At 39.3% G+C, this 11865-nt stretch overlaps 1 protein-coding gene across 2 annotated transcripts in view; it reads left to right on the top strand.

Annotated features, from left to right (window-relative positions):
• The first annotated feature begins 574 nt into the window (after nucleotides 1-574).
• The window catches only part of FANCL (FA complementation group L), a 32008-nt gene continuing 20717 nt past the window's right edge, over nucleotides 575-11865 (top strand). For both annotated transcript variants that reach the window (XM_049799693.1, XM_049799692.1), the window contains exons 1-5: nucleotides 575-709; nucleotides 3653-3711; nucleotides 4680-4740; nucleotides 5740-5796; nucleotides 7482-7579. In XM_049799693.1, the coding sequence (XP_049655650.1) occupies nucleotides 617-709; nucleotides 3653-3711; nucleotides 4680-4740; nucleotides 5740-5796; nucleotides 7482-7579 (368 nt within the window). In that variant the 5' untranslated portion in view covers nucleotides 575-616. The remainder of the gene's footprint in view (nucleotides 710-3652; nucleotides 3712-4679; nucleotides 4741-5739; nucleotides 5797-7481; nucleotides 7580-11865) is intronic.

Below are 11865 nucleotides of genomic sequence, written 5' to 3'. Positions count from 1 at the left end.
TTAATGCTTCCTGAAACATACATAATAAACCCCAAAGTTGTGTTTAAGTCTCTTTCCTCAGGCTTTCCCAAACACAGGGACTGTCAGGCCCTAGTGGCAGGGCACCCAGGAAAGTGAGGAAGGTTTTTATCCCAACAGCTGCCTGAGAAGGCAGAAGAGCTTTTTATCACCCTGAACGTGTTGCGGCAGGAAACATTATACGATTTCTAGAAAAGCAAGGCACGAATCGAGCCAGAAGTAAACCCTTGCCTTGCTTTGGGTGGCACTCCAACCTGCTTGGCGCAGCCGGCTGCGTATTAAGAGCCTTGCTCGACGGTTCTCCTTAGCCCAGGGCGCTCGTGGCCTCAGGACGCGCTGAAGCGTGAGGAAACCCCGGGGCTGGTCCGCGGCCCGGCTCGCCTCCTGACAAGCCGTAAGCCGTGCATCCTCACAGCGCTGGCGCCCGCTCCCCGCCGCGGGCGCCTCCGCAGCACTGCCCCCCTCCGGTAACGGTCGGCACGCGCCCCTCCCTCCCCCCTCAGGCGCGTGCGCCGTCTGCCGCCGGGGGCGGGGCCTCACTCGGCGGCGCGTCGGATTCGAACGGCCGTGCCGGGCGGGAGGGAAGGAGCGACGCGGCATGACGGGCTCGGGGGCCTTACTCCGCCAGTGCCCGCTGCTGCTGCCTCAGAACCGGGAGGGGACGGCCTACGAGGGCTTCGTCACCGCGCAGGTACCGGAGCCCGCGCCGCCGCTTGGAAGGCGGCCGTCACACCGCGTCAGCCTCCCCCCCCCCCCCACCCGCCCCGCTCCCGCTCTCGCTCTCTCCAAGGCCTGCGCTGGCGGGCGGCTCCCGTCAGCCGGGCGGGGGCGGGGTGGAGGGGGGGCTGGGGGGGGGCGCTTCCCGCCTCGCCCCTTTGCCGAGCGCGGAGCCGCCGGGTTTGTGAAGCAGGAGACGCCGGGGCGGGGAGCGGGGGGACGGGACGGTGTAGCAGGGCACCTCGGCTCGCGCCGCCTTCCTGCGCCCGGTTCCCTGCCGTGTGCCGTGAGGGGGCTGTGGAGAGGCGGCCAGGCCGCGATCCCGCGGGTTTGCGCTGTTTGTGCCCGCGGAATTGCTCTTTTGGCGGCGCGGTCTCGCTGATGGCTTGTGGGCTGGACTCGTGCTGGCGAATGTTTTTGGGGGGTCGGGGGGGGGGGGGGCAGATTCGATGTGCCTGCACTCTTGGCCTAGGGTAAAGGTTGAAGCAAATGACTAATGGTGGGTATTTTCCTTTCACTTACCGTGTTTGTGAGGTTTCAGCTTAAGTAGCTGCATCGTCTCTCTGAGGATCTGGTAAATTGCGGTGCCGGGAGAAGAACGGCACCTCAGACAGGTTGAGAGTGGATGCTCTTAAGCCAACTTTGCCATCAGAGCAGTGACGCTACAGCCATGGCTCATTAAAATATCACACAGGCACGTGCATACAGATCGCAGAAACAGCTCTTAGCAGGTGTATTTTCATTTAGAAACAGCGTGGGATTTTCTACCTATAAAAAGAAGTAAAAGTCAAAAGACCGTTTTGCGTTTTCAAAATGTAGTTTTGCAGTCAAAATTCAGGACGGTGTTTGGTGACTCTTGTATTCAACTTTCACAAGACATGTGCAAGCATGTGTTTATATTTGCATTACTCTCAAAGCTGCAACTTTTGAAACGCCCTGTGTGTTAGAACGCATCCTGGAAATAATGGGAAGGTTAAGATGCAAGTGTGAACGTCTGTTCTCGGATGTGACTTTTTGATTAGGGCTGAGGCCATAATGTAGCAAAGTCTGAGGTTATGTGCATAATTTAAGCGTCCAGTAAACATCAGCTTTGGAGGAGTTTGGAAGCAACTGATGTGCCAATGGGCTATATTCAGCTCTGAAACGGGTATCTTGTTTTTGCCCGTGAGCATCACAGAAACAATGAGGTTGAAAGGAACCTCTGGAGGCCCTCTAGCAGGGTCAGCTGGAGCAGGTTGCTCTAGACCATGTCCAGTCCGTTTTTTAATATCTCCAAGCACAGAGACCACGTGACGTCTCGGGCAGCCCGTTCCATTGCTTGACTACCCTCACTGAGGTTTTTTCATTGCATTTAGGTGAAATTTCCTGTGTTTCAACTTGTACCCATTGCCTCTCATCCTGGCAGTGTGTTGCTCAGAGTCTGGCTATACCTTCTCTAGTCATCCTCCGTCATGTATTTGTACACACTGGCAAGGTGTCCCCTGAGCCTTCTTTTCTCCAGGCTGACCAGTTGAGCTCCCTCAGTCTCTCCTCGTATGAGAAATGCTTTAAGCTCTTAGTCAACTTCATAGCTCTTCACTGGACTAACTCCAGTATGTCCATGCCTTTCTTGTACTGGGGACCCAGCACTCCTGGTGTGCCTCACCAGCGCTGACCAGAGGGGAAGGATCACCCCCTTGACCTGTTGGAAATGCTTTGCTTAATGCAGCACACGAGGCTCTTGGCCTTCTTTGCTGCAAGGGTGCGTTGCTGGCTTAGGGTCAACGTCATATCCATGAGGACCACGAGGTCCTTTTCTGCAGAGGTGCTCTAGCTGGTCAGTCACCAGCACCTGCTGGTGCGTGGGCTGAATCCTTTCCCGGTGCAAGACTTTGCACTTTCCTTTCTTGAGTTTCCTGTCAGCCCATTTCCTCAGCCTGTTGAGGTCCCTCTGAATGGTAGAACAATCACACGGTCTATCAACCACTCCTCCCAGTTTTGTATCCTCTGCCAACTTGCTGAGCAAGGGTGTATCCTGTCCCATCATCCAGGTCACTAATGAAGTCTTTTACTGTTATGGGAAACAGTATTAAAGGCCTTTCTGAAATTGAGATAAAGCATCCACTGTATCACTCATCTAATCACAGGAAGAAACCTGGGTTTGTTCTTAACTTCCTGCTGAAGGAATTTCAGAATTCGTGGACATACTTCAAGGTATGCTGCTCTGGAATAAAAATTGTGAGAGGAGTTAACCGCTGTCTTTGGTTCAGGGAGGAATTAAACCTACTCACAAACCTTCTTTATTTCAGTTTTATTTTGATCATCCCTTAAGAAAGTAGAAGGAGGATCACAAGTAGGGACAATAATTGAAAATATAAGTAGGGCATTTAGGAACTGCCCCATATGGATTGCACTAACAGGAAGAAAAATTACATTAATGTACTTGACATTGTTTTTGTTTACAGTTCCTAAAACCTTGCTGAAATGTGTTGTGGATGAGTGCCCAAGTTCCTTTTCAGTGTAGTGCTTTTATCATAAGAATCAGGTTTGACTTTTTCTTGAGTTGAAGACAGACTTTCGTGTACTTCATCATGACCTGGGTTAAATTATACTTCTTGGTTTTGTCCAGATTTGGATAATGTTTATTTTTCTACTGAAAGGTGTTATTTTTGTCTTTATGAAATGTGCACTGAAGTGTTTTTACTGAATTCTGCGAGTTAGAGGTCAAGAGTATTTCAACTTAAGAATTAAAATCAGCTTATTTCTACCTGTCACTCATGCTGCTTTCTCCTAAATAAAGAAATTCAGAATAATATTCCTGAAAGTCAGAGAAGACAAACTTTCTTTCTTAGAAGCTGATCTTATAGAGAATGCTTCCCACAATTGTGTAATATTTTTCTTTTCTGACCTTCCTATTAACTAAATGTTTATTTTCAAGGGTAGAGACTTCCATATCAGGATACTGTTACCAATGGATTTTCAACTGAAAAATGCAAGGTAAGATAGTTTTATGAAAGCAATTTGTAAGTGTATGTAACAAGAGTTTATTGTGATAAAAGCAATGATGGATATGCATATGAATTATTCTTTTTTCCATTATCAGTGTTGGTAATTAATTCTTACTGGTTTCAGCTTAACCTTGCAGCAAAATTGTACAGCATCAGTGTTAATAAACACTGACAATAAACATTGCCTATATCAAAATATTTTGTTGTTAATTAACTTTGAAACCTGTTGTAATTAAGTGGTTGTATTTATATATAAATCAATGTACTTGGGGAAAAAAACATGTTCATTTAAATCAGATTATTTATATGTCACCATTTGGGAAACAGAAAATTTGGTGCAAAGTTGTACATTTAAGCAATTATGTACTTCATGGTTAGCATAGGGGTTTTAACTTCATTTTCTCTTTCCTGTTAATACATATTAATTTGCATTACTTTTCTTTAAAAATGCAGTTCTTAATACTGTGAGTGTTTATCATAGTAATTTGGGGGGGTGTATTGTGTGTATGCACACATACATGGATTAGTCCTTAACATTGTATTCCGTACTTTTGCCTAGGCCAGTCTGCTCTGAACTGTGAACAGATGTGGTATTCGATAGCTTTATTACTTTCTAGGTTGGATACTTAAAACTGCATTATAGGTAACTTTGACATTTTCAGGATATCATTTTAAAATATTGGTATATTTTATGAAGTCATATTAGCTTGCAAGAATTATGTTGTTGTCTTCGGCAAAGAACAGGCTTTTGTAGGTAAATGCTTAATTTTTAATAGGCTTTGGGATAGTGACATTTGGGAGTTTTAAATAACTTCGAATATGAAACTCAAAGGGAAGTATTGTTTACTTCATTTTTTTGAAGCAAAACTTTTATGTTGTTGTGTAGCAGACTTTCTGATCTCTTCTAAAAATAATGTACTGTGAATTTAAAATTTATATAAAATACTGTTTGTCTAGGATAGAGTGTAGCTGGCACCTAAAGAAGATACTGCATGGATATCGGCATATTTTAAAGCAGGTATACAGCTTTTAAAACTGTTTCTGTTTAATGTTTATTTACAATAATTCTGAGAAGCTTATACTTTTACACCTATTCTAAAAGTGTTAAAGAACTCTTCTTTCATTGTATAGACAAGATTTATTTTGAAATGCTTGAGGATTTGCAGGTCAATCTAGAGAGAGGGATAGAATTTAGTAAATTATTTTAATTTTTTGAAGATTGAGATAGAACAATTTTTAATAAATGGCTGCTGACATTTTACTGGAATTTAATCTCTCAGAAACAGATTTTGGGTTTCCTTTTTCTTCCTTTTCATATATTTAATTTTTACAAACTGTTCATAATGCAAAGAAGAGAATTCACATTAATTATTGATAGATCTAGCTCATTCTGTTTTGTAGACAGTCAAGGAATCTAAGTTAAACCTCCCTATCCAGAAAGAACTTTGGAGCAAGGGTACCACAGCCCTGCAGTCACCAAGAGTATTTTGCTTCTAAGAAGGCATCTTTGCCACACCTGCTAGTTGAGACACTGTATCTCACGGACTGGGCACCCCAAGGGTTTTGAGTAACCAGAGATACAGAGCTGAGGAAACAGAAGTGTAAATATGTACCACACCTGAAGATAGACAGGGATCCTTAATAATGTACAGCGTCTAAAAGCAGACGGCTCTGGAGAGTTCCTGAAGGAAATGTAACGAACTAAGAAACTTTTTTGAGTGATTCTAAAGCTTCTGTTCATATTGGTGAAAACTGAAGTGTTCATAAATACATAAAGTGTAAAGTCTTCGTAAACTATATAAATGCGTGATGTGATGAAGGTGATGGTTAATTTTCAGTAAAGTTTCCTGTACTTTGAGAGATGTGTTCTGTGATAGAAATATTTAAACATGTGGTATGCGGTTTGGGCTTTTTACGTTAGTTTGTTTGTCAATACTAGAAAAATAGATAGACTGAAATTGTTTACCGCTAAAAGTTATGAGTTTAAGAAAAGGAACTGATACTGTGTTCTCTCCAGAGGCTGCACAGCTGTCCAGATCTTGTCAGTTTTATGGTGGAGCTGAAAACTATTTTGGTAAGTGACAGATTATATATGTGGGAGATGGGATCTTCTTATAGCTTTGGGCTTCACTTTCAGGTTTTTTACAGTTTACTGTTTGGTGGATGAATTTATGTTTTTTTTTAAGAAGAGGTGATTTTGTATGTATGCTGTTCATGTAATATTTGTGTAAATATCCTTTAGGTTTTTAAGTGACTGTACTCTCTGGAAATTGAAGTGTTACAGAAAAAATAGAATCCTGGCAAGGGATCTCAGTATAGAGCCATCCTCTTTACGGTGATTTTCTTGGAATTTCTGGTATTGTCCAGATAGTAAAGAAGGCTTATAATCACACAAAAGATTATACAGTCACTGGATTGCTGAAGGTGCTTCTACCTGTGTGACAACTTGACCAATGAATGCAGAAAGCTTTTTATTTTATAGTTCAGAGACTTGTTTATTTTTTTAAAAGTTTTTTTCTAATCTGGGATTGAAGAGTAGCAAAATCTTTAGTTAACAACATGAAACTGACAGTTTCTTGTCTGTTAGTAAAATATTATCCTATGAGCGTTCTTGGTAAAGAATACTGGCATACAACCTACTTAGAAATAAAACACAGTAAGTATTCTTCAAAACAACAACAAAATTACCCCCCTGGTATCATACGCTACTGCTCTATACTGGGAATGCCTTTCCTCAGTATTGGTTCAATCCCTGCCAAACTGGATTCCACTAAACCAGGCAGAGGCACTTGGAATAGGACTGAATAAAGAATGTCTACATGTGGCTATTTTGGAATATTTCACAATAGTTATTCCAATCTATTTGCCTGGATACACAAGCACTCAGAAAATGAGAATGCAATGAAAGTATAATGCATTCAAAATAGTAAAATAGCGATCCTCAGTGCAGATAATAAAAACAACAGAAGATGCTGTGGGAGAACTGAGCAGAAATGATTGTTACACTGATTTTATTATTAATTCTACTTATTATGTCATTTATTTAAATTTATTTTAAATTATTAATAATTTTATTATAAATGTCATTATTTATTTGCCCTGTAAGCATAATTTTAACTTAAGTACACTTTTAAAGATCAAGTAGCACAACACAAATGTGGAACATATAGTTTGGTTTTGGTTTTCTTTGTGATGTGGCATTACTTTTTTGATAAAAATTTCTTCTTGAGGCATCATGACATACTTGATGAGTGTCCGTATCAAAACTTATTCTCTGGGATCCTATGATGTTAAAACTGAGAAATTGACTTTTTTTTTAATTGCTATATAAAGTTGTATATAGCTACTTAAAGATAATATGGGGAATTTCATATATGTGTTGTCTTTTGTGGCTGTGGAGCCCAGGAGACAGCTGTGGGCTTAATAGAACTTTTTTTGCAAGTTCTTTCAGTCAAGATGCTTGACTTCAAATTTATTAGCTGAAAAAGAGGCACATTTGATATTTGCATCTGAAGACTATGTTGTCAACATCTGTGGGTTTTTTTAAATTGCAGATGTTTTCATTACCAGTATCTGAAGTAATTTACCAAACAGCTTCTTTGTCTGCTTTAGCTGGAGGCTATAACAAAACAAATGCAGTGTACAGTTAATTTTACATAAGCTTAATATTTTTGAATGAATTGCAAAAGTCACATGACTAAATAGATGCAAAAATATTGAAATCTCTCTTAATGATGTTTTTAATGTTCTTTTAAACAGGAAATTGCTTTAAAGAATACACAAGACCTGCATATACCACGGCCACCAGAATACTACTCCTGTCTTGTTAGAGATCTAGAAATACTGGGTTGGAATAAGTATGTTTATTTTATTTCTTAATAAGCATTATCTTTAGAATATCTGTTCTTCTTTTATATTTGTGAGTTGAACATATCAAATATACTTGTGCTGTTAATTTATCCTGTTCAAAAACTGGTTTTACTTTAAAAACTCAGCTGCTTTGTTTTTAAACACAAAAAACCCCAACAAACCTGTATCAACTGAAGGTATACTTTCAGTCTCAAATAACTGAGCTGAAAGGTGAGATGCTGCTACTACTAAGAAATCAATTCTTCTTTGACCTATAAACTCTTGGCATAGTAAACATATTTAATACAACTTCTAACAGTTCTCCTTTTTCTTCTTTCTTTTTCCTGCTTTGTACAGTTTTTTCAACTATTCCCATATACTATGGTTGATCATCGTGTACCTTTATGCTTTCATAAAAACAGCTCATACATTTTTTAGAATTAGAGTAACTATTTTTAAAGAACAGTTCTATCTTTCTCTTCATAGCACAAGGATCTCCTTAGACAAAGGAATAACATAGTTAATCCACAAAAAAGTAAATCTACAAAAAAAAGAAACGTGAGTGGAGGGGAGAATTTGGAAAGCTGTAAATCCAGGACTTCAAAACAGCGAGCTCTTTGTAACACCCACAGAGAGAAATGTATATATATTTTTTACTACCCAGATGGGCTCAAACAGCAATGAGGGCTATTGAAAAGCATTAATTAGTCTCCAAAAACTGTGCAAGCAGACCATATTTGGGGTAGCAGGGGGGCATTTCCATGTGGGAAAAATGTTGGTTACTGCACAAGTATAAACTGTCACCTGAGGACAGAGGCTCAGTGCATCCAAGAACATGGTTTCATGTATGTGCTGTACTACGAATTGAGTATCTGTAGAACAAGATGTGACAGTTCAGGTCTTTTTCTGGAGGAAGGAGAACTAGAAATTAATCTTTTCACCCCAACTAAAATGGATGGTTTAATACCATGAGAAAGAATGTCACATTAGCAAAGGATATTTGACTTTGTTGAGGAATCAAATAGACACATAGCTGCCTCTGGGTGCCTTCTCATTAGGGTCTGAATGAGTGCAAACAGATTATATTATTCAGTCCCATATACTCTCAGATGAGCTCATACAACAAATTTAATTTCATCCTCCTGCAGAAGAAAACAAGGTTGTTCTCCTGCCTCCTATAGAAACTGAAAGAACACACAGTTGTGATCATGTGCATGAGGTCTGTGTGGAAATTTTTCAGAAATCTGCAAAGCTTCCTGTTTTGCAGACTTTTACGTGAAAGGCTTTAACTGCCATCACATGTGCTACCACTGGCAAGTTCTCTGATACCGAGTCTTTTACTTCTCCAGCAGAGAGCCTGGAATGGACTGATTTCTATCCTTTCCCCTAGAACCTCCAGGAGATCTCTGTGGTATTGAAGGTAGTTGTTTCTGTGTAGGGAGGCATTAAGGAAATATATTTGAAGGCTGTCTTTAACTAATAATATGCAATTAATCTCACAATGCCTTCTTTCAAGGGGTTAAGGTGAAAGATTTTGTAGGATGTTGAAGAGTTTTGAATGAAAAGCTACTTCTTAATTTCAGTAAAGTGAAAGTCAAAAGAAAAATGTCTACATTTGTGATTTTCAACATGACAAATCTACTTTTATCTTAGTCTTGGATGGTAAGTTAACTTTAACAAGTGTTTATTTTGCTAAATGAAATAAAGAAGCCTTGGGTTTAAGCACAGTTTTGAGTTTTCTCACCTGATTTATATATTAATAAATAATATGTGATTAACATTACGTAGGAATTTGCTTTGAAGTCCCACTTTTATTTAAAGATTTAAAATATCCTTGTTAAATCAGCTGAACTTTTTTCAGTGATTTCCATTATTAAGTATGTCATTGTGCCAGCTGATGACATTCTCTGTTCAAATTTCTCAGAATCAGGTCTGAGAATATTAGTTAAAATTTCCTAAATACATGGGAAATAAATTTTGAATCATGCCTGCTCTCCCAAATGAGAAAAAAAAAGCGCTAAACCTTAAAAAAGTCCATGCCAGCAAAAGAGACACTGACACACAATAAATATACTTAAAAAATAGAAATATAAAATGTACTATATTTATAATTGTATATATAAATATAGTATATCGCTAAATATACTAAAAATAAACTTAGAAAATACAATTTAGTAGCTTATCTCAAAACTGCTATTTCTTCTGACTTGCTGTACATACAAAACATCCAGTGATTTATTATTAAAAAGCACATCAGTGTTTTGTCAGAGAGCATGCTTCTAGGGCAGAATTTGACCTAGTTTCTAGGCAAAAATGCGGTCTCCATGTAGACACACAACTTACTCTGTTTTTTTGTCCAGTGTAGTCATGTAAGTCACTAAACATACACCTCTTGATTGACTTACGTTACAGATAAAGTCTCTATTTGATTGGGTTTTTTTGGTTGGGGAAGTCAATCATTAATCAAAGGGCTAGTCTGTACATAAGAGGATCATACGTGGTTTACTGTGAGTTGGAAGGATAATTACCTAGAGAGGCGATTTGAAGTACATTGGTAAGTTACACCTCTAATTCTAGTGTGCTTTTAACAGTATAATGAACTACTAAGAAGGCCTCTTAACCTAGACTGATTTTGTGTTGCAAGTGATCTGTATTTGCATGTTAGTTAAAAACATCCTGGTGTGGTATTTCAGCACAAAACTAAGCCTGCATTTAGTACTGGCAGTAAGGATCAAACACTGCTCACACCTTGAGAAGCCTCCAGCTTTACTTATCAGGATTTTTCTTAGAAAAGAACTGGCTTGTTGTGGACCTTAGATTTAGTTTTTCCTAGTGAGTTTGGGGTCATGCTGGAAGCTGACTGCATCCAAATCCAACTGAAAAGCTGAAGGATATTTTGTTTGAAAGAGAATCAAAGCAATAGGCTATGGTTGCTTGACCTCTGGAGTGAGTTAAGAAGCTCTCAGGGATGGCACAAATTTAGCGTGTTCTAATGGCTTTCATCTAAGGAATATGTGAAGTTTCTCAGAAACAAATTGAAGACATTGTCTGCAATGATCTTACACCTGTTTCCTCCTAAACCACTGAAAGTACAAACTGTAATGAAGATTGCAAATGTGCAGGCTGCTGTGATTAGATATAATCACTTTCTCTGTGATACAGAAAGGTTGATTCTTTGACCTAATTTAGGTGTGGGGGAGGGTGAATATGCTTTCATATTCAAATACTTGTACACAGAAGTAACAGTTCAACAGGTTAAAATTGTACCAAATTGGCAACACGAAGTGCTGTCCTAACAGCTGAGGAGTTCAAAGAAGGATACTTCCTCATTTTAAGAACATGGAAAATTACCAGCACAAACCTAATCAGCTGAGGTGGGAGGGAGTACACATGTAGTAGTATTAAGCTATAGGAAAGGCTCTTCTAATACTACCTCATAATCTTTCTGGTTGATTCAGTGACAATGTCTTGGGAAGGTAAATTATCGACTATAAAACATTCGTAGAACTCTTATCACCCTCATGTGGATTCATAAAGGTTGCTAGTATCTCTTAAGTCCATAGTGTGAGTCATGATCTCTGAAGTCTCAATGCATTTCTGCTTGATACTTGCCAAGTTTTTTCATAGAAAGTATATTCTCCTTTTGCCTTCTCCATTTCCAAGGGAATCCTGCCTTGTCGTATGCTCTCAATCATTTGTGTTATGTTGAATTACAGTACTTCAGAGATTTAACTGAAGTTTTCCATCTTTCTGGTCATTGCATTTTTTTCTATGTGATAAAATGATGGAGCCTACAGAGGAATGAAGTTTTATATAACTGAAATATCACCTATGTAAACAATTCTTTATTTGATACAATCATAGGAAGAAGTTCATACAACTCTTAAGCGTTGTCCAACTTTCTCCAGTCCTACAGAACTAACCCTTTTATCTCTTCTTATCCAAAGAGTAGTGTGGTAGAGTGGTGTTACAGAACAGGTAGCCGCAAAGCTACTGAGTTCCTTTTTTCTATCCTAAATGGAAAATTGAATACTCCTTCATTCCCCAGAGGCAGTTTACTGTTTTTACATTCTGTTGAGAAGAAGGAAGGCTAGCTATGAATTTTCATTCTGGGCATTCTTCAGCCCTCTATGCCACTTGTCGGCTGAGTTTTTTATTCCTCGGAGTTCCTGTTTGTGAAAAAGTTTGTAAGTGAAGAAAATGTTTTACTAAAAAACCTCTATGTACATGGTTTGTAATGAATAGTACTTAAAAGGTGTGTTCCTTAGCTTGGATAGTTGTCGTCTTCTAGCAG

The sequence above is a fragment of the Accipiter gentilis genome, chromosome 5, assembly GCF_929443795.1.
Source record: "Accipiter gentilis chromosome 5, bAccGen1.1, whole genome shotgun sequence".
Lineage (NCBI taxonomy): Eukaryota > Metazoa > Chordata > Aves > Accipitriformes > Accipitridae > Astur > Astur gentilis.
The sequence above is the reverse complement of the archived record's forward strand: the minus strand, read 5'-3'. Positions and strand labels throughout refer to the sequence as shown.